The sequence below is a fragment of the Gossypium hirsutum genome, chromosome D03, assembly GCF_007990345.1.
Source record: "Gossypium hirsutum isolate 1008001.06 chromosome D03, Gossypium_hirsutum_v2.1, whole genome shotgun sequence".
In the NCBI taxonomy this organism is placed as follows: Eukaryota; Viridiplantae; Streptophyta; class Magnoliopsida; order Malvales; family Malvaceae; genus Gossypium; species Gossypium hirsutum.
The window spans coordinates 4,111,751-4,134,503 of NC_053439.1; the positions used below are offsets into that span (position 1 = coordinate 4,111,751).

The 22,753-nt window shown below is 33.0% G+C and overlaps 2 protein-coding genes, 1 long non-coding RNA gene and 1 pseudogene across 19 annotated transcripts; 2 read left to right on the plus strand and 2 right to left on the minus strand.

The window, feature by feature from the left end:
• Positions 1 to 237: 237 nt before the first annotated feature.
• On the minus strand, positions 238 to 4,432 carry LOC107950479 (uncharacterized). Of its 15 annotated transcripts, none has more exons than XR_005911056.1 (10): positions 3,878 to 4,428; positions 3,639 to 3,743; positions 3,374 to 3,505; positions 3,014 to 3,153; positions 1,789 to 1,944; positions 1,532 to 1,586; positions 1,193 to 1,258; positions 795 to 850; positions 620 to 692; positions 238 to 525 (listed from the first exon to the last, which is right to left on the minus strand). It is a non-coding gene; the product is annotated as an uncharacterized lncRNA (long non-coding RNA). The 15 variants fall into 15 exon arrangements; XR_005911052.1 differs by having other exon boundaries at positions 1,789 to 1,939; positions 3,370 to 3,505; positions 3,878 to 4,389; XR_005911047.1 differs by lacking the exon at positions 1,532 to 1,586 and having other exon boundaries at positions 1,789 to 1,939; positions 4,081 to 4,432.
• Positions 4,433 to 8,762: 4,330 nt separating this feature from the next.
• On the plus strand, positions 8,763 to 11,994 carry LOC107950478 (protein ecdysoneless homolog). 3 transcript variants are annotated; one of them, XM_041089639.1, is made up of 5 exons: positions 8,763 to 9,961; positions 10,051 to 10,386; positions 10,517 to 10,647; positions 11,220 to 11,407; positions 11,675 to 11,994. In XM_041089639.1, the coding sequence occupies exons 1-5, from the start codon at positions 8,856 to 8,858 to the stop codon at positions 11,852 to 11,854; spliced, it is 1,941 nt and encodes a 646-aa protein (XP_040945573.1). In that variant the 5' UTR covers positions 8,763 to 8,855; the 3' UTR covers positions 11,855 to 11,994. The 3 variants fall into 3 exon arrangements, with proteins under 3 accessions (XP_040945573.1, XP_016740817.2, XP_016740818.2); XM_016885328.2 differs by having other exon boundaries at positions 11,247 to 11,407; XM_016885329.2 differs by having other exon boundaries at positions 11,253 to 11,407.
• A 285-nt stretch (positions 11,995 to 12,279) lies between these two features.
• LOC107950012 (nicotinamidase 1-like) lies at positions 12,280 to 19,428 on the plus strand (annotated as a pseudogene).
• A 252-nt stretch (positions 19,429 to 19,680) lies between these two features.
• Positions 19,681 to 22,753, minus strand: LOC121215260 (protein NETWORKED 2D). The gene is made up of 2 exons (XM_041089476.1): positions 22,660 to 22,753; positions 19,681 to 22,526 (listed from the first exon to the last, which is right to left on the minus strand). The coding sequence occupies exons 1-2, from the start codon at positions 22,751 to 22,753 to the stop codon at positions 19,804 to 19,806; spliced, it is 2,817 nt and encodes a 938-aa protein (XP_040945410.1). The 3' UTR covers positions 19,681 to 19,803.

Consider the following 22,753-nt stretch of genomic DNA (forward strand, 5'->3'; position numbering starts at 1 on the left):
TTTATTTCTATAATAAATATTATATTATGTTTTAAGGATAAATAAAAAATATTATTTAAATTAAATTTTCTACAAAAATTTTAACTTTAAAACTAAATATAAATATAAAAATTAATGAATTTAAATTTAGAATTTAAAATAATAAATTAATAACACAATTAAAATCCAAAAGTTAGAACACTTAAGTAAAAATAAAAATTTAGAATCAAAACTAAAATAAATAATACATATGCAAGGTAATTAAATATACAATGCATTTTCTTAATCAAGTAAATCTTGGTTACAGAACTAACACAAAAAATAACACAGTATACAGTAAGTTTCGTCTTTCACATTTAAAAAATAATAATAATAGCATGTTTGTTTGCATGCTACCGTGATCAAAACACAAAAATGAAGTGAAAGTATGCAAAGGTTTTCCACCTGATACAAATTTCTCCTACGAATGTGCAGAATCAGATCTCTAGATTCTCAGAGTTCTTCATCTGGTGCTGTCTCGATGGTTTTGGTTATTGTGTCATCTAGCTAGATTCAAAAAAAGAATAGAATGCAAAGCATGTTATACATTTGGACTCCAAATTTTTAGCAACTTAAAAGAATGCTAAGCATGTTGTCCAACCTTCCAGTACTCACAAGGATCCTGAATAAAAATGAAATCAGACCTCACCACTTAAGATAAGACGCCTACACAACTAATTACACAAAAGAAAAAGATGAGAAAAAATAACAATGTAAAAAAACACTAAAAGAACTAAACATGTATTTCGCAAGTAAATGAAATAGATGATACTAACAGTCTTTAGCACGATAGCAGATCTCATCACCCAAAACTCGCATAGTCTCCATGAACCTGCAGGTGGTGTAGCATGTATATTAAGTTTCACTTACTTATCCACATCAATTACATTCTGACCATTTGCAACAATATCATATAAGAATTGCTTCTCCTTTGCACTCTTCAAAGTAAGCACAAAATAGTGTATGTGTTAGATAAAGCAAAGAAACAAAGAATGTCTGTACTTCATACTGGAGCAAAATATAAAAAATCCAGTGATCAACATGTGCCTACACTTAAAATATAAAAAAACCAATGATCAACCAAAATTAAACTATTCATCAAAATTATTGCAATTAACTGAGTTAAAACATGATTTTTTTTTCTTTTCTTGCAAATATCTAAAGTTTTTTATACCTTCCCAAATGGTGAAACAAGCTGGTGAAGTGCTGTAATTCTGTCTCCTAATTTTTCTTTCCTCACCTGCCATATAACATATATATATGTATATATATACAAGTCAGAAAAAAAAGTAGGTGATTAATTTACTATTTTACTTTCACTTAAACTATATTCTCTTTTTCATACATTAATCTGTAAAACGAAGACTCCCCCAAATTACTTCAGATGTCTCTCTTAAATTCTATTTAAAAAAATTAAAAATCTATAAAAAATCAATTACTATAAAAAAAGAAAAGATAAGTGTGAAATAAAAATATAATCCCAAATACTGATTCGAATCAGCTGATTTTTAACCTGAGAACAGCTGATTTTTTCTCTTCCAGCAACCTGCACAACTCGACCTTTAACCCTACAACTTGCATGTGAATGTTTATAATAAATTAAAGAGTAAAACATCACAAAAGAGGCCAACAAAATTTTCATGCATGAACTTAAGGCAAGCAAATATACATTTTGAGTAAGAAGTGGCCTATTATCTATTCAACTTGCCAAACATTAGTTTGGCCTGTAATGAAATATTGTATTCATCAAAAGGAAAAATTATATACTACCTGCTGTTGAAGATCTGGAACAAAATCCGACTAAGCATCTCTTGTCAGACAGAGAAGATTTTCATCCGCATTCATTGATTCGGACTTGGAACGTGAAAGATCTCCATTAGTTTTTGAATCAACCAACTCTACTGTCTTATTTGTTGAAGATCTGCACTATTTGTTGTTCATGCTATATAATTTACTTGCTCGACCAAATTAAAGAATATTTATAAATAACAAATTTGAAATTTTACCAAATAGTATCTAAAAGTTATAAAGCAAAATTCTATTTTGTCAATAACCCAAAACCTAAATAGAAAAAGCAAAAAGCAAATCAAAGTGAATTATTATGAATAATCTAATAATATTAAATAAATTTAAAATTTGAATATTAAAGTTTAAGAAAATGGTTGAGATGAAAAAAAAAATGAAGGTTGAGTAGAAACTTGAAATTTTATACAAAAGTAATGTCTTATTGAAAATTCAAGTAATCTAAATTCTACAATGCTTCTACTCTTAACTGTTTTGACACTATTTTTTTTTATATTAGTATACCTTTATATGTATTTTTATAGTGTTGGAAAATTAATATATTATTTCCAAAATTTCAACTTAAATTTTAATATGTTTTATTGTTGCACACTGTCTCCAAATAACTTTTAATTTACCCTGATTTTAAATAATAATAAAAAAACAAAACTGAAAATATAAAACCTGCCTTTTACAACAAACATCCCAAAAAGAAGGACAACAAAGAAAAAAGGCAGTTTAGAAAAATATTAGTTTTCTTACTCCAATTTTATAAACTATATTTCATAAATCCACGGTGCTAAAAAAGATTTTATATTTTAAAAAATAAATGATTTATAAATAAAATTATTAAAAACAAGAATATACTTTTAAGATGTGGTTTTATCAAACTAAAGTAGAACAGATTCGTTTTATGTTAACTTTTCCTAATAAAAACAATTAATTGTCTCTTTTCGGAAAAGAGGAAAAAATGACCTTTTATTCAGATAATTATTCTTTAAAACATAAATTATTGAGATAAATCAACATTTAATCCCTGAATTTGATAAAAAAATTCAAATTAGTCTTAATCTTTTTTTTAATCCACATTAACTTTTAAATTTCACAAGTAATTGCCATGCACAAACATGGTACAGTCACTGCTAGGATACACATCAACCATGGTAAAGCAAGCTTCCATCATTACGATTTATATCAAGTAGAACGAACTTACAATTGCCTGGTGCAGATCATTTTTGCTACTTTGGTCAGAAATGTGCAGTTGCCCAAACACCTTTTTCCATTGTGCATTGGCTCAGACTTTATGGAAAGTGATAAATAGTAAGCATTTGATCTGTTAAAGAATCTTGCAGACTGCAAATACCACATCAGAAAATTGCTAGTTGAAATATAAACAAGGGAGATCCATGAGTTACAAAGAGAACAATAGGATGGCCTTTTTAGACTCTAAAAGGGTGATGTTAAGAACTTAAACAGATTCCATCACCTTTTACAAACTATGATTCGCCATTCATATTTCTCTACTTCCATGATTTCCAACTAGGAATTACTAGCAATAAATATTGTTACCTACATCAACAAAGCTAGAACTGTTTCATGATTCATTTGCTCCCTAAATAGGCTAGAGTCAGAGTCAGTCCAACTGCTATGTCTCAAACACCATCCTGCATGAGTTATAATCTGATGAAGTGACCTATACACCATCCTGCATGAGTTATAAGCAGCATACTGAAATTAATACAATTGACCACTTCCAACTAAAATATAACATTCTAATCGAAATTTGTAGTCTAAAATTATTACACAAAGCATAGACAACAGTAGAATTCTCGGTATACCTCATTTAAGTCTTCCATTTGAAGTACTTTTTGTACATCAACAGTATATAGATTGTCTACTTCAGCGGATTCTCCAAACCTCTCCTTCCATACTGAATCAAACCGCTGATGAAGAAACATTCGATTTAAAATTCATATAAAATTGATTTATCAGACCCTAATCTAACAGCAGAGAGATGAAAAATGAGCAATCATATAACTGCTTAGCACATTGTATGAATAAACACAAACCCTCTAACCTTAGATCCCTACTTCTGAGATACATGCGAAGAAGGCAATGTTCAATTTAAATCCCAAATCAGACGGTTTAGGTTCAGAGAAAATTGAAGATAGACAAGAGAGGAAGGAGTGGACGCTTTAACCGTTTACGCAATACGGATGTAAACATAAACTGCTGCCCGACAACCACCATCTTCAATGCTAAAAATAGCTAAACATTTACCTCTAAAATTTATCATTCTATCCGGGATTCATAGGCAAAACACCAACAATATTTGGAACTTGCGCAATACCAAAAATGAGAAAAAAGGAAAACTTGAGGATAATTTGAAGGAGGGTTTGGGTTTTGCTTGAAGGAATTTGGGTTTTGGAGGGAAGGGTGGAAGGGGAAAGTGTGTCGAGAAGGATGCAGAGGGCTGCCGATTTGGGGAAATTAGGGGGGGAAATAAAGGGAATCGGGGTAGGGGAGAAATGGCTTGGGAAAAATAAAATGGGGGAAAAAGAGAAGAGATTTCTGGGGATGGGGGGAATCGATTTTGGGAAAAAGAAGGGGGAAAAAGAAGAATATTTCATTTGAAATTTTGGGCTAAAAAAATATATAAACACAAAACGACGTCCTTTTGTAAAAATATTAGTGGCGTTTGGCAGAAAAAAGCCACTATTGCTCTCTTTTTTGCGGTCCTAATTCCTAAAAAACGCCGCTAACACTTTACTTTTTTACAATTTTTAAATTAAATTATTCTATCTTTCATATAAATTTTAAATAAATAATTTTTAAATTTTAAGTAATATTTAAAAGAACTAGATAAAATTATAATTTTTAGTTTTTGTATTTCATTTTTATTTGTTATAATTTGGTCCTATCCAAAATAGATAGTTACTTATCCATATCAATCTGTTACTTTTATTTACAAATAATTTAAACTATAATCATAATTTTAATATACTAAAATTAATATTATCTCTTTTACAATTATATAAGAAATTATTTAATATATAAATTAAAAAATACCGATTAATCTAAACCCCTAACCCCTATCTCATAAGCCCTAAATTATAAAACATTGACCATAAAACCCTAACCCCTAACCCCTCTTTTACAATTATATAAGAATTTAATTAATATATAAATTAAAAAATACTAATTAATCTAAACATTAAACCTTAATCCGGCCTCGAATCTCTAAACCCTAAATCACTAACTCTTAACCTATAACCTCTAACCCTTAACCCCTAACCACTAAATAATCTAAACCCTAAACTCTAACCCGAGCCCCTAACCCCTAACCACTAACCCCTAAACCTTATTTAATATAAATTAAAATACACTAATTAATCTAAACCCTAAACCCTAACATAACACTGAATCTATAAACCCTAAATCCCTAACTCTTAATCTCTAACCCCTTAACCCCTAAATCACAGCACTTAAACCCAAACCCCTAATCCATAATTCCTAATTCCATAATCTATAAATCTTAAAATTGTAACTCCTAAACCGGCCTTAAATCCTAAATTAACCATATGCCCTAAACCATAAACCCTAAAAAATATATATTAAACCCTAAAGTATAATAATAATAATTAATTAAATATTTTAAAATTAATATTATCGTATCTTTTACATTTGTATATGAAATTATTTAATACATAAATAAAAATCAATCAGTCATGTACCCAACAAATTTTAAAATTATGGCTTAATAATAGTATTTTAATTTTTCTATTTTTAACAAATATTTTTCTATGTTTTTTATTTCAATTTATTTCTACGTGTCATTATTTCAAATTAATCCATTTTTAACAAATATTCAATTAAAAATAAATTGAATTTTAATTAATAAAAACAAACAAATTAAATAGTAATTAGACATATAAAATGTTTTTGCGGCGCTTATCCAAAAACGCCGCTAAAGCCCTGAGCATTAGCGGCGCTTTTCTAAAAACGCCGCTAAATCCTTGAGCATTAGCAGCGCTTTTCCAAAAACGCCGCTAAAGCCCCGAAAGGTCAAAAAACGATGCCGTTGGGCTTAGGTTTTTTGCGGCGTTTTTCCATAAAACGCCGCTAATGCTCAATCTTTAGCAGCGTGTTATGTAAAGCGCCGCTAATGCTCAATTTTTAGCGGCGTTTTTTTATCCAAACGCCACTAAAAATACCGCTAAAAGCCTGTTTTGGTGTAGTGATATGTTTAAGTCACTTCACCACAATGCACAAAATGGGTATTTAAAGGAAATTGAGAATGTATATTAATTATGAATTTCTTTGTATTATTGGATGTTTTAAACAAATTAAAGTTCAATTATGACATGAATTTATTACTATTTTAATTTGACAAGTTTTCCTAACATCGGGGGAGAAATGATACCAGGTGGAAGAAATAATTACTTAGAATAAATTATCATTATCTAGATAATCTTAGAAAGCAATTTGAACTAGAAGTTCAAAAGATGATTCACTTTATTACAAATTAATTGCCAAACGCATTCACTGACCTGATAAGAATAACCAAGTATTACGTATTAGCTAATGTTTTAAAGTCCCAGTAGGACAACCTGTTTAAATAAATGAAAGTAATGCATGCCTAAAGCATGGTAATTTGATTGGTTCCAACTGGTGAAAATTCTTGTAAAAGATAAATTAAGATGATCATATAGTGGAGGCAGGTACTCTTGAAGATACCCAAGACATAACTAATTATTAAAACTTCAAAAGAGATTCAGGTACCTCAATATGTAAATGATAAAAATAAAGAGATCTTGATAAGTTATGTCAGTACGAGAAAATATGAAACCGTGGAAATAAAAAGTTGTTGACAATTTTGCAATGATGAAATAATGAGAGAAAATGAGGGTCTTGAATAAATATGTTGAGAAATATAGAGATAGAATAAATTGGCCAAATGGAAAGGCACAATTCAAGTAATATTAAATTTGTGAAGTTTTTAGACTAGTAGTCTAAACATCTAAAGGTACAAATGAGAATATTTGCAAAAACATAATAAGAAATATGAAGCTTTTTACTAAGTCCTAGTATTGCTTATGAAAATATATTCATTTATCGTGAATGCAATAATATTTAAATATCTTATTAGTTTTGACAATTTATGAAAATTTGATATGTGTCTAATGATTATTGTTACGGGTTTTATATGAATCACTATATAGTGGAAGCTTATATTAAAATCCTTGAAGGATTTAGAATGCTAGAAGTATATATTTGCGTAAATATTTATACGAATTGAAATGATTTGAACATATGTGTTAAATTCGACTTAGTAAATAGTAGTTGAAGGAAGATTATAAAATGATCCAAAATACCCATATGTATTTTTATAGAAATATTGTGATCAAAGTTTATTATGATTATTGTGATCAAAATGTATTTTCCTAAAATGCTCCCTCACTCATGACTTTCAGAATAATGATGATATAAACGTTTATCAAATTCATTCAAGTGATTATTTGAAAAAAATAATATATAAAATTAAATACGTAAAATATGAGATACCATGTAATGTTGTCATGAAAGGAATAAAGATGTGATGTACTAATTTTCCTTTAATTAAGGATTTGTACCATAATCAAGTGTAATGCATACATAAATGCATAAAAGCAACAAGCAGATGGAAATAGGGGTGTTCATTCGGTTAACCGACCCGAAATAGCATTAACTAAATTAACCGACCTTTCAAAATTTTTAACCGTTAACCGAACCGAAATTTTTTTCAAAAAAATTAACCGAACCGAAATTTTTTCGGTTAATTCGGTCGGTTAACCGAATTAACCGAAAATTATATGTTTTTTATTTTTGGTTAAAAATTAACCGAATTAACCAAATTAACCGAATTAACCGAATTACCCGAATTAACCGAATTAACCTAATTGAATCATACATAATTAAATTATTTTTAGACTTTTATACTTTAGTTTTAGTTTTAGAATTTTATTTTTATTTATTAAATTATTTGTAATTTTTATGATTGGGTTGGATTGGGTAATTGGGTTGAATTGAATACTTGGGTTTGGATTGAGTTTAGGTGAATAGTGGGCCTATTTATATATTATAATTTTATTTATTAATATTTTCGGTTAACCGAAAAAATTCGGTTAACCAACCGGTTTCGAACCGAATTAACCGTTAACCGAAAAATCAAAAAATAATTAACCGACCCCCGACTGAAAAAATTCGGTTAACCGACCGATTAACCGAATTCGGTCGGTTAACCGAATTTTTTCGGTTTTACCCGAATTTTGCACATCCCTAGATGGAAAGAGCAAGCCATGGAGAACAATACAATCAAGTTAGCTATAAGGAGTTTACTTAATACATTTTAAGTATTTGTAATTTCTTTCTATTAAATAGAATAGATTTTTTTTAAAAAAATTTTTATGTTAATTTTTTAAAGCAATTAATGTCTTTCTATACAGAAATGAAAGAAATTACAAATACTTTAAAAAAAATTACAAATACTTAAAATGTATTAAGTAAACTCCTTTAATTACAAATTATAAATACTCCCTAATAGCAGTCCTACGTGGCAATCCAAATGGATTTTAAATACTAACTTAGATGTTCAGTTGCTGAAATGAAAATAGATTTTTAATTAAATAAATTTAATTTGGACTACCATATAGGACATCCAAGTTGGCATTTAAAACCCATTTAGACTGCCACGTAGGACCATCATTGGAGGTAATGGAAATTAACGGTAGAGTGACCACTTCGTAACAAAATGATAACGTAAATGGCTAAAACGTAACATTTCAACATAAATGACTAAAATATAATTTGAAGCAAACAAAAATGACTATCTTTATAGTTTAGCCTAGTTTTTTTTTCAGAAAACCTGAAAAATGGGCTTTAGCCCGCGTAGTATAAATATATTGCTAACTCGAACTCTCTACTTCACAAGCACACTTCAAGAACATTCAGCGGGTTCTCGAAGTGTAACAACCAAAACAACTCAGCCGTTTCAACCACCGCATACACCGCCGTCCATGGCGACTCCGCCACCATTCATGAACTCAAACAACCCCAATCCCTTAACTCAAGGCTCCTCTCGCCTCCCGGAGGACACTGTGATCTACTCCATATACCCAGACAATCCCCTTTCCCAAGACTCCCTTCAATCGCTCCACCTCCAAATCCTCAACGCCGTTTCCCCTTTCACTACCTCTTACATTTGGCAGCACGAGCCTTTCACCCTCTCCATTGCCTTCCACCCTTTCCCTCACCTCAAAGGTCACCTCCGTTTCGGTGACAATTTAAACGACGAATGGTTCACTGTTTTCCTCCTCTTTCGAATCTCCGTCGCTTTCCCTTCTGTTTCCATCCAAGTTCACGATTCTGATGGCGATTTTCTTTTGATTGAAGCGGCTTACCATCTCCCTCGTTGGCTAAATCCCGAGAACTCTCAAAATCGCTCGTTTATCCGACGCGGGAAGCTCCATATCATCCCCAAAAGCGCCCTTCCTAACCCGACTCTAACCGAATCCCTAAATTTCTTAATAGAAAATGAACAAGCAGCGGTGGCGCAGGATTCCATGCAATCCGTCATCCAGAATAGAATCACTGGTTATCCGGAGAAGGCAAAACTGAATACCCATTCCGTGAGAGTTCGGGTCCCGGTTTCGGTAGCACGCGTGTTTAAACACGCTCCGTCTTTGATTTCGTTAGCGGTGGAAGGGTTCTACGACCGGGACATGGATTCGATGAAAAACGCGGCGAAGATGGAACGGTTTTTGAAGGGAGGGAAAGGAGGAGAAGAGGAGATGGTTACAGTGGCAGTTAAGATGTCGAGGGCAATGTACGCGCAGCTGATGCAGCAGAGGTTTCAGGCGCCGAAGTGTTATCCTATGCCGCCGAAGAAGGGTGACTTGGAGGCGGAGCTGGGGATGAAGATAGCTTGTGGGTTTGAGATGATGTATCAAGAAAAGAAGAAAGAAGGGGAAGAAGGGAAAGGGAGTGGCTGGAAAAAGTACAAAGAGAGTTTGGAGAAGAGCGGGTATTTCAAGGGCTTGATTCCTGGGTCTAATGAGTATAAAAGGTTAATGGAGAATGCTGAAGAGTATTACAAGAACAGTTCTTTGTTTTCCAAGACCCGGTATGTCATTTTAGTTTCTTACCTTAATCGAATTGAATTTATGTTTATTAGTTCTTTGATTGAGCCTGAGCTTGTGGTTATTGTTGCAGTGCAATGTTGAATGCTCCTGTGAGACAAATAGATGAGATTCTTTCATTACCATATTCAGCTGATGAATTTAAGAACGAGGATGCTCCACCTTCAGATGACGATTCTTGGCTTTACAGTGGAGAAGATGAGTTGAACTCTGCTCTACAGGATAGACAAAAGGAGATGGAACTTTACGAGCTTAAACGTAAAAAGAAGAAGTCGAAAGAGCAAAAGGATACTGGTGCATCATCCAGCTTGAAAGGCGAAGATTTTGATCTTAGTGAGCTTGTGACAACCATGCAAGGCTTTATCCATAAGATGTCAAGCTATGAGGGAGCTGAGGTTCCTAATGACAGGTTGGTGGAGCTTTTAATTAAAGCTAATTCTGCTATGATATGTTCCTAATTTGATTTTTTAATGTAGGGATATGTTATGATCCACTGCTAATTCTGTCAAGTTAAAATAACATTTTACCTCCTTATGCAGGGATCCTAAAGAGGTGGAACTTGATGTGGAGCGCTTTATGAAGGATGTGGAGTCGGTGATGAAATACCAAGGTGATGAAAATGTGACTCGTGATATGGATGATGACGGAGGTTCTTCGGACATGGATTTTGGTATGAACCTTTTATCACTGACAAGTGACAGTTCATATTTTTATAGGATTTGCCTAATTGCAATTTTTTGAGCAGACAATGTTAGCTAGTCATAGAAACGTATACGAGCTAACTAGATATCTCACACGAAAAACCATTATATCTCTAGTGCAAACAGGATACATACATGATTGCTTTCTTCATGATCTTTGTGGAACATATATGTATGGTATACTTCCTTTTTTGGCCTGGAACTTCATGGATTATTTGTAATTCAGATATGGTAAAATTTCATGTCTACCAAAACACCTTAATATCTCCATATATGTCTAAATCTATATGATTTAATACCTGAGAGACATATTTCTCTACGTGTTTCTAGGATATTATTTTTGGGAATGAGTGAAATTTTGCTGACGGTTTATCTTTTGTAGTTCATAGTTTAAGGCATTTTTTCTGCAAACTTAATGCCTCCTTTATTTGTCGGTAGCGCAACAAAACTGCCCCTTTCCCTATTGCATATACGTTACAATACTAAGCAGGTGCATTAGCATATGATCAGGGAATGAAATGTCCCTATCTAATTAATGTAGGGGCTGATTCAAGTTTATTAATGAAAGCTGCAGATGAGTCTGAGAATGGAAGTGACATGTCTGATCATGAGGATGGAGAGGATTCGTTCATGCATTCTTATTCCGATGTTATGAACAATGAACTGAAGAGTACTACCCTCAAGAAGAGCTTCGTTCATGCAAACGAGCAGACCTCCGTTAAAAACGAGGTATGTTTTTGTGTTTTGCATAGGGATACTCTAGTGGACTTAACGTGATATGCCAATATTTTATAATCCCTGTCGTGCATTCTGCTGGTCGAGAATCTAATTGAATTTCAGGCATTTGCTATCGTGCCTTGCTTTAGATAGGGCATGAAACATGTAGAACATTGTAAATCTAGACTAGCTCATGTCCCAAGTTAGCCACCAATGTATTTCGGCCTTTGTTTATGTGATTTTACCAATGGTCGTTAATGCGTGAAGATAACTTTGCAGGGAACATCGAATGCAACAGAAGATATGGATGAAGAGTTTAGTCCAGTGGATGTGGATGTCAACCTTGTTAAAAACCTTCTTGACTCCTTTTCTTGTCAACAAGGACTTCCTGGTCCAACTTCCAATTTGCTTGGGCTGATGGGTGTTAATCTTCCTAAGGATGACAATAAGGGCAAATGAGTTTGTACCAGGGAAATAATAGGAATTCACTGTAATTTACGTGTAGCTGCTGCATTCTTCTTGTAACTTAAGGTAGCAAATTGCTTTGAGAATCAATCTAATACCATCTAGAATCAATAGAAAACTACAAGTTGTATTTCCGTCAAAGTAGTCATAACTGTACCGTGCACGGTTTCGTTATACATGTGAGATATGTATATAAAAAGTATTTACAAATATCGAATACTAAAATTAAATAAATCTCAAATATAAGTGTCATAAAAAATAAAATTTTGATAAAAAAAAAGATTTTAAAAATGATGGTGACATGGATTCAAATTTTGTCATATGTAAATTTTAAAATACAAAAAAATACTTACGCCAATAGTATGATTAGTATCGATCGGAATTCAACTGGTACGATCAGTATTGAACGGAATACAGGAATGACACCGAGTACCGTGATTTCAGGTCTTACAATTACTGTCTTCAGATCTTGTCTTATAATTTGACAAAAGTTCCAATGCTCTGCATATTACTTGAATCTGGGATTTTGTGTTACTGCTTTCTGAACTGGGGATTATAAGGAGACCTGGGAGTCTTTTCATTTGCATGATTAATAATATTTTGAGCTCATCTCTATGTTTTATTCTTTCAAAACATGGACCCGCACCCAGCATTAGAGATTCTGTAATCACCAACCACCACTGGTAACTCCAACTCCAAGGAATCCAAATTTTAGTGTAAGGGTACTTGTATAATAAAAAATCTAGAAAGAGGTTCATGTCTGACCGAATGGCACTCATCGAATCAGTGGTGAACACGTTCATTTTACCAATAATCCTTATTGACTTTTACATTGTCTCTTCTCTGTTCCAATTCTCTCTCTTTTGGGTTCGTTAAGCAAAGAACAATACAGAAGAAGTGGTGTCAACAGCCGTTGATCTCATGAAGAAAGAGCTTCCTTTGGAAGAAGACTCTTTGGTTCTTTCTCAAGATGTTAAGACTGGTCTTATTCTTGTTGTTGTTGTTAATGGCTTCTGCACTGTTGGAGCTGGAAATCTGGTAAAACTAAAATTTTTAGATATTGCATGTTTTTTTAAGGAACTGTATTAATTATTTTGGACAAACGGCAATCTGGGTTATTCTGTTCATTTTTTCTTGCTTATGCAGGCTCCAATGAAACCTGATAAACAGATATCTGATATGGTTGAAGAATCTGCAAGGCTAGCCAGGCTATTATGTGAGAGAAAATGGCCTGTTTTTGCTTTCCTTGATTCCCATCTTCCCGATATTCCTGAGCCTTCGTTTCCTCCTCATTGCATTGCTGGAACTGATGAAACCAGATTGGTTCCTGGTCCTTGATATGACTATACTTATGATTCTTATTTATTCATTTGTTCCTTTCCATTATATGAAGTCAATGACATGTATGTTTCTGTATTCTAGCTCTCCAGTGGCTGGAAAATGAGCCTAATGCTACACTTAGATGCAAAAATTGCATTGATGGTTTCATTGGTTCAATTCAGGAAGATGATTCCAATTTGTTTGTAGATTGGGTTAAGAATAATCAGATCAAAACTGTAAATATTTTTTCCAATGATCACAAACAGAGTTCAGTTTCCGATTGTTCTTTGTGTTGTTTTATATGGAAAGACTACACATAATTCTTGATTGGATTTTCGGTTCGGTCTTACTTACCTTTTCTGGACCTTGAAGATACTGACAACATGTTTGGTTGGGTGTATTGGCAGCCCCACCTATGCATATGTTTGGTTGAATGTATTGTCCTATTACGGGTCTAATACATTCCGGGTGTATTACTGATGAAAGACCCATTTCTATTCCCTTCAAAAAGTTCAGATTAGCTCCGCTTAACTCTCTCGATTGTGATTTGGCCTGTTTTACCCTTCCAATACAAGAGCCATCTCCAGCCTCTCCCTCCCAAGATCAAGAAGCTCCCGATTTCTCTTCCTGTTTCATCCATCGGCCTCTTCCTGTTTCACTTTCAGAGCACTGTTTCTCTTCCCGATTTCTCTTCCCGATTTCTTGCACCTTTTCAGAGCACTGTTTTGGCCATCAAAACAGACTTGTGTTCTTCAAATCCAGTGAGTAGAGATCAATAACAAGTATCTCCAAATAAACCCTCAAGAAAAGCTTTCCAATTCAATCAAGGTAAAAATTGTCTGCCCTAACATTCTTTCAACATGTTTTCCCTTTTATGTTTTTTTATGACGAAAGATTCAACATTTCTAGAAATTGAATCATGCATTTACCTTTAACATGAGGTTTTAGAAAGTTTAATCATGTAACTCTGCTGGTGTCGAACTTTGTACTCAAAGTTTAGACCCAGTTTAGGCTTTTCTTCTCGGTACCGTACCTGCTCGTTGTTCTCAAATTTTTTTGCTCCCTGATGCACGTTCCACATGCAGTTCAATATTTATATGAGAATAATGTTAATTTGTTTACAGATTCTGCCCGTCGAATAAGGCCAAAATCTGGCATCTATGTTGTTCTGCCCAATTTCCCAGTAACATATTTTTCTAACTTTTCTGTTAAACTAATTGCATACCTGAACTTATCATGGTTTCTCTTTCACCATAAATTTGGGTATTCTCTGCCTCTGGTAGGGAAGATTCCTAAAATTGCTGGAGTAGACCACCTCCAACATTCAACTTAACTTTTCTCTATTCACAGACTCACCCAACGATTGAACAAAGAAAATATTCCCTTTTCATTTTCCCTTTCTACATGTATATAAACTACTCACTGCTATCCGTGCTTGAATCAGGATCATAACTTTTGATACCCAAAAATAATGTTGCTCTCCAATCAGACTTCAACACTTAAACTCCACAACATACAAGAAAATGTCCTCAAAGTCTGGGCTAAACCATATTATACAATTGATTGCCGACAGTGGAGATAGAAAGCGATGTACAGTGGGCTCCAAAAGCCCCTCCCAACAATGCATTGTTTGGTTAGGGGAAGAGTGTTGTGGAGGAACATATGTTAATATTTAATTAAAAAAGGAAGCATGGCCCAGATTTTCTTGGTCAAGAAAACCATGTGATATTCTATTGTATTGTTGAGTTATATATAAATTTTGTTGGGCCAACGTGGGTAGAAAAATGGTGCAGGGTGGAGTCTGGAACTTGGAATATGTAGCTCATCCGGGTTGGTTCAATCATTCAACAGATTTTTACAGCATAAAGGGAAAAAGTGTTTTTTTTTAGTAAAAAGAGTAATGAAAACAACAGCTTTGTTGTGTAGTAATTGAAAATGGGTGTGGGGATGTGTGGGTGTCCCCTTGATGGGTAGTATAGTTCCAGATGAGAGACAAGAGTCTTGATATTTTATGGTTCTTTGGCTATGCATCCACTTACTGTGTGGACTTATCATATGATATAGATGGTATATGCTTGAAATTTCTTACTTCTATTATACATCCTTAAATGATGATGCTCTTTAATTACCTTCTGGATTTGCATATTTGGAATCCAATGTTTCTCTGTTTTGTTGCTCCTCATTTTGTTCCGTAGGCTGCAAATGATGGTGCTCGTTTTGCTCATCATTTTGTTTACCTTCTGGATTTTGTTGCTTAAACTATGTGATCATTTTGTTCCTCATTCAATGCTTGAAATTGTATTGTTGTTTATTAATTGGAATGATTTGAGGAGATGTAATTTTGTTTTACATATTTAGTTATTAGCTATCTATTATCCAGCTGAATCAACCTTATTTAGTCTTAAGCAAGCAGTAACCAAACCTGAAAAGTAACAGATAAGGGCAGCTAGTTAAGGAAGAAGGGAAAGAAAGGAATATGGTGTGCTGTTTTGAGTTTTGACATTACCCTGTATCCATGTACTTTTTTTATAGCAATTTATTTTGGTTAAACTACATCATTAGTTGTTCAAGTATGTGTAAGTTTTTGATTTAGTCATTGCCTGTTAGTCTCTTTTATAGGTAGTTAATTTGAACGTGTTTAATTAAATTCTTTTTTCTCTAATTTAAAAGTCGGGAAAGGTTTTAATATATTGCAGTATTGTATTAAAAAAAGTTAAGTTGGTCAGTTATCAAAATATAAATTTTCATAACCAAATTGATGAACTTAAATGACTTTTAATATATATTATTTGTAATTTTTTAAAAATATATTTATAATATAATAAATATATAATACATATAAATTTAAATAAAAAAGTCAAATATATTTCTATACATATTTTTTATACTTGAAAACAACCAATTCCCCCTTTTTTTTAACAAAAGAAATAATTGAAATATATACTAGTTATATAATTATACTTGAAACAATTATAAGCACAGTTACCTATAATTATATAATTATACTTGAAAACCACAGTTACCTATTTGTCACCTTTGTCACAAAGCAGTATTCCAACATTATTCAACTTGACCATAATGCCTCTTCTATTTTCTGCCTTTTTGTTTCTTACAAGTCATAAGTTCATCCACGGTACATTGCCTGCTTAGTCTCTTTTATGGTATATAATTATATAATTATATCATTTATTAAATATATTTATTTAAATAGATTATAAATAATGTTGGAATACTGCTTTGTTTCTAACTTAGTCTATTTAACTATATTTATTTTTCTATTTAATCATTGCCTGTTAGTCTCTTTTATGGTATCCTATTCTATTGAATAGCCTTGTTTTTATACACATTTGTGTTGTTGAAGTTACGCTTTGTTGCAATGTACTCGTTAAGATTCTAAATTTGTATTGTTCATTTTTCTTTGATAGTGTGATATTGTTTCCTACTGAAGCGGCTTGTTTGATTGCTTCCTCCACCCACAGTGTACCGTCTTCTTTTCACACAATCACTGTAAGTTCTTTGGCAATTAAATTATTTAATTGTATTTTACTGTTATTGAAATTATGATTAGAGAAATGTGACCCTTTTACTGCGATTTGACAATATGGAACACATTAATATATTGCAGTAATGGCCCGTCTGCCTTTAATTGCACAAAGTGTGAGGCGTAAAAGAATTGGTATTGCAGTGACAATATGGTTGGAAATCTGTAGAATTGCGATTTGGTTCTTATTTAGAATGGGTGCCAGCCTTAGCCTACATACTTATAGACCAATGAGTATTGCCTCCGAGGTGGTAGTTCAGCAGAAGTCAGAAGAAAAGATGGAAGAGAATGCTTCAAATTTATATTCAGCCTTATGGTCAATTGAAGGTTTAACCGACGATCAGCGGTATGATGCTTTGAGTAAAATTCCCGATCATCCAGCTCAAATGATCGTTTTCTTCAGTTTACCTTCTGTTGCCCGATTGGAATGGGTCAGAAGATTTCTTTCTCACCATTAAATATCAATGTTCAAACTTTTTGATGTTGTAAAACAATATAACATATGGATTATGATGTACAATTTCATTTTCATCTAACTTTTTCTTAGTATAAGTTAATTATGTTTATGCAGAATATAATTTTCAAGTTATATATTTAATAATAATTATGTTAATTTATATTTTACAGTATCATATATTATGATTTGAGTAAATTAATATAAGAATATTAATTATTAAGAATTTTTTTAAATTATATAGTTTAATTAAAATATATTTAATAATAATTATGTTAATTTATATTTTACAGTATCATATATTATGATTTGAGTAAATTAATATAAGAATATTAATTATTAAGAATTTTTTTAAATTATATAGTTTAATTAAAATATATTTAATAATAATTATGTTAATTTATATTTTACAGTATCATATATTATGATTTGAGTAAATTAATATAAGAATATTAATTATTAAGAATTTCATTAAATTATATAGTTTAATTAAAATATATTTAATAATAATTATGTTAATTTATATTTTACAGTATCATATATTATGATTTGAGTAAATTAATATAAAAATATTAATTATTAAGAATTTTTTTAAATTATATAGTTTAATTAAAATATATTTAATAATAATTATGTTAATTTATATTTTACAGTATCATATATTATGATTTGAGTAAATTAATATAAGAATATTAATTATTAAGAATTTTTTTAAATTATATAGTTTAATTAAAATATATTTAATAATAATTATGTTAATTTATATTTTACAGTATCATATATTATGATTTGAGTAAATTAATATAAGAATATTAATTATTAAGAAGTTTTTAAAATTATATAGTTTAATTAAAATATATTTAATAATAATTATGTTAATTTATATTTTACAGTATCATATATTATGATTTGAGTAAATTAATATAAGAATATTAATTATTAAGAATTTTATTAAATTATATATTTTAATTAAAATATATTTAATAATAATTATGTTAATTTATATTTTACAGTATCATATATTATGATTTCAGTAAATTAATATAAGAATATTAATTATTAAGAATTTCATTAAATTATATATTTTAATTAAAATATATTTAATAATAATTATGTTAATTTATATTTTACAGTATCATATATTATGATTTGAGTAAATTAATATAAGAATATTAATTATTAAGAATTTTATTAAATTATATATTTTAATTAAAATATATTTAATAATAATTATGTTTAAATATGATTAAATTATTTATTATTGATAATAAAAATCTTATTATAATTTAAATAACAATAACAATAATCATTTACCAAAACAAATTTATGCTAAGGGTATTCTAGTCATTTTAGTTTTTTCTATTATGCTATTACACCTCTATTCCATTCAACCAAACACAAGATTACTATTACGCCTCTATTCCATTACATTCAACCAAACAGTGGATTAGCTATTACACCTCTAATCCAATATACCTCTAATCCCAATACACCTCTAATCCAATACGCCTCTAATCCAATACAGCGAACCAAACGTGCCCTGATTGTAGGTATATACACAGATATGTGTACTGGATTTCGTATCTTCTGCTTTGAATCGTAGGATTCTGACCCCACTTGAGGATGTTATTGCGTACTCTAGTGCTTTTGCAACTTTCAATCTTCCGGTTCATGTGGCCAGAAATATCAGTGGTGCTTTGGTTCATCCCCAGGTACTTCAAATCATCGATGCACACACATATGCAAAGAAGCATGAAAACCTGATATTGAAGAAAACATATCGTGGGGGAATAGTTAAAGCAACTTACATGCATTGCAGATTCACATACATATACATAGATATGCCTCGTAGTCGTAAACTGTCACCTTCAGCATCTTCACGTAGAGTAAGTTAGAGAATTATAATGTAACGCAAACAGATAGAGTTCCGTAAGAACCTTAAAAATACAGAGGCAATGCCTAGATGGAGACACGATAATCGTGACGTCGTATTACTATGAAGATGTTTTAAAGTTCCTAGTCTAAGATGAATTCAAATGATTTGCTCTGAGGTCTTTCATCAACCACAATGATTTTTCTTATTTAAATATCTGAATGAAACGTAAAAGAAAACTGTCTGCTTGTTTGTTTATCGATAGAAACTCTCCGAGTATTTTAGTTCTTTGGCAGGATCTGATGCATCACATAGGTTTATACATGGCCAAAGGTAGGGGAGCAAGGATTGTATCTGAGGTCTCAGTAGCTGCTTTATAAGACCCTATGTTCATATGGCATGTAAGATTGCCAGAATTGTGTATTATATGTGAATTTAAACTCGTATACGAGCTGTTTTACGGCTCGTCACGTAGGCCATTATGCACTGCAAAAAACAAGCACGAGCTGTTTTGTACTTGATAGGTCCTTATGATAAGGGGGAAATGCAGCAAAAAATAAGAATAGAAAGAAACAACTATCCCATTCATTGTGATTATAATTACAGGTTATAAGCCAACAGGAAACATGCCTCTTCCAGTTCCTAATGAAAACGAGAAAAAGGAAAAAGTGTTGACCTCTGTGAGAGTGTCAATGGAAGCAAAGAAGAGCAACTTTGAAGGTAACACACACAACGAAATGTTTTACCTACTGCTACTACATCCCGAATTTATACTTCCAATACATTGCAGGGTGTACACAAGAAAATATGGATGTCTTTTGCTTCTTCGGTTTGACACCGAAGATAAATGATCTCAAAGGAATTCTACTCCGACTCTCCGAGTGGGGTAGTTGGCCGCTTCGATTGGCCTTGGATCTTGAAAGTTCCCAGTCATCTATCAAAATTTCCAGGGTCCTCTCGATTTCGGGCTGCAGGGTTCTTGCATTATCTAAACCGGCTTCCAGTTCCTTACCAACTTTGTTATTCTCTTGTTTCATGTTCAAAATCTCCCCCTGGAACTTTGCTGCTTGGTAACTCGTGAACCTGATCTCATCGTCTGCTGCACTTGCTTTTAATGCCTGTGTTATCTCTTCTTCAATGTCACACAAAGACGAAAACCGGCTCTTCAGTTCATCTTTCAGTAATAAGCTTCTCTCGACCCAACTGTTCAGTTCTGTCTGAACTTCTCCTAGGTGTTTGTACAATGGTCGCACATCTGATATTAGCAGAGAATTCCTGGTGCTATTTCCATCCTGCTTTTGTCGTTCATCGAGTTTCGATATCTCAGCCTGTAAATCTTTCACTCCGGTATTGAACTTAGGTAACTCTTGGAATACAGTGCTGAATCTGTACCAGAACTCCAAGTTCTCATTCAGCAGTTCATCGATGTTTATTCGGAAATTTTCTTCAATTTCTGAAATAGGTTGAGGCTGATCGCTCAGCATCACCCCAATGTCTTCATTTTGTTCCTTTCTGGATGGCGAGTTCAATGAGGTTTCAGTCACAATCGGCATGTCAGAACTTGGTCTAGGTTCCGCATATTGATCGGTATTGTTGTTGTCGTTGGGACCTGTTCGACAAAGGCTTAGTTCCCGACGTAAGGATTGGATCTCTTCATCTTTTGTGGCATTGCTGCTTTTCAGCTCCTTTAGCTGCAACGTTATCTCGAACAGGCTATTCTGGTTATTCGTCTCTACTTCCACGAGCTGCTGCTTGGTATCCTTGTGGTTCCTAAGCATTGTACTGTTTTCCATCAATAGGTTCTTCTCTCTGTTTTCCATACCTTTCATGAACAACTGCTTCCAATCCGGTTCGCCTTCGGGTTCTCTTTTGTGTCCTTCCGATTCAGCTATGGAATGAGTGTCTACTAACATCGAAGAAGCTCGCGAATCAACTTTGTTCTCTGTTATTCGGTCTTCGGATTTCTTCGAATCAACTTTGTTCTCTGTTATTCCACGGCTAACACCACCTTCATTTGTAAAAGCAAGGGAGTCTTCTTTTTGTACTGAACCAACAGCAACCATCTCTGTTTTCGCACTCCGAATTCCGCAGCCATCACTTGCATACAGATTCCGACTCTCCTTTTCTTGAGACCCTAATTCGGATTTCACGTCGGCTGATGCATCGGCAACCTCAATCTCCTTGCCTGCATTCACTTTTGACGATTCGATCTCATCTGGCTTCACGTTACACAGTCTCCCTGAAAGGTGATTGATATTACAATGTGCTTCGATAAAATGAGTTCGGAGATCATTGTTTCGATCTTCAACAGTCCAGTTCAAGTCCTGAATCCGATGCAACTTCTCCTCCATTTCCTTTAACTTGTTCATCAAATGATTTCTTCCATCAATTAATGTCCATTTATCAACTTCCAAAGCTCGAATCTGGGCTTGAAGCTCATCGGTCTCTGCACTAAGTCTCTGGATAAGAGCCGATTGCGAGGAGACTGCCGTTTCTAAGTTTATCACCTTGTTCACAAGTTCATCAATCTTGGCCTCCATGTCTGGTACACTCAATGAATCACCGATGCCAACTTCAAACTTCTCCTTCAGCTTCTCCAGTAAGGACTCCATGTCCTCTCTCTTTTTGGTACTGTCACACGCTTTATCTTCCCTGGCCGATGGCTTTTCCGAGCCGAACTCGTTCTTTAAAGTGACCAACTTCTCCCTGGCATCCTTGATCCTTTTCTGCTCCACTCCGGCTTCCACGACTGATCTCTCTTGTTTCTCCTGCAGTTGAACCAACGTTTCTTCGCACGATTTTAAAGCCGTTGCAGCCATCACATTTCGAGCCTCATCGTCTTCGATGACCCTACCTACACCGAATTCGTCTTCCAAGCTACATATTTTTTCTTGCATTTGTTTGATCTCATTATCTATTTCCCAGTACTTGGCCAATCCACTTTCGTAACTACTCTTTGCAAACTCTTTTTCGGTTTGCATTGCCAGGATTCGTTTACAGAGCCTATCGATCTCTTCGACCCCCTCGGTCTTCGTCAACCCAGATTTAGCAACTGCATTGGTAATAGCCTTCATTGATTTCTTACGCTGCATATCCTTAGTAGCTGATGTTATTAAGCTCTTCAAATCTTTGACAGGTAGCTTCGGAACCATGGGGATACTGCCTTTCGAGTTCTCCGTAGCCTTGTTCAAGAAACTCAGGGAGTCATATTCGTCTTCATCGTCCATAGCAAACTGGACTCGATCCGGAAAAACGGAAGCGATGGTGTTGTTGGCATTTTGCAGCTCAGTCGATATGTGATCGTATCGTTCAGCTAAGGCACGGTAAGCCCTGTACGATTCTTCGACAAAATGAATCAATTCTGGCCTCTTTTTGTAGTACATTTCAGCTCTTTTGGCAAATGAATCTCCATCTTCTTCAATGAGTTTAAGCACTGATGTCACCTTCTCCTCCATATCTGCAAATTTCATTATATTTTCTTACAGTTTTTACAGCATACATACATACACAGTACACACACATATGTTCATACCCAAATTTCATTTTTTTTAAAACCCCCAGAAATTATTATGCATTAAGCATGAAATAGAATATAAAAACATATAAAATACCTTCAAGATTATGTTCCAACCATTTTGACTGCTTTGTTCTGATATGGCTAGCCCACCACCATGAATATGCATTGCTAGCAGCTCTCTGCAACAT

Coding starts and splice junctions, on each gene's coding strand:
- LOC107950478 (XM_041089639.1), top strand. CDS start 8,856: ATGGCGACTCCGCCACCATTCATGAACTCAAACAACCCCAATCCCTTA. Junction 10,648..11,219: donor TTCTTCGGACATGGATTTTG/GTATGAACCTTT, acceptor TAATTAATGTAG/GGGCTGATTCAAGTTTATTA. Junction 11,408..11,674: donor AGACCTCCGTTAAAAACGAG/GTATGTTTTTGT, acceptor ATAACTTTGCAG/GGAACATCGAATGCAACAGA.
- LOC121215260 (XM_041089476.1), bottom strand. CDS start 22,753: ATGTTGCAGAGAGCTGCTAGCAATGCATATTCATGGTGGTGGGCTAGC. Junction 22,527..22,659: donor GTTGGAACATAATCTTGAAG/GTATTTTATATG, acceptor AAAAACTGTAAG/AAAATATAATGAAATTTGCA.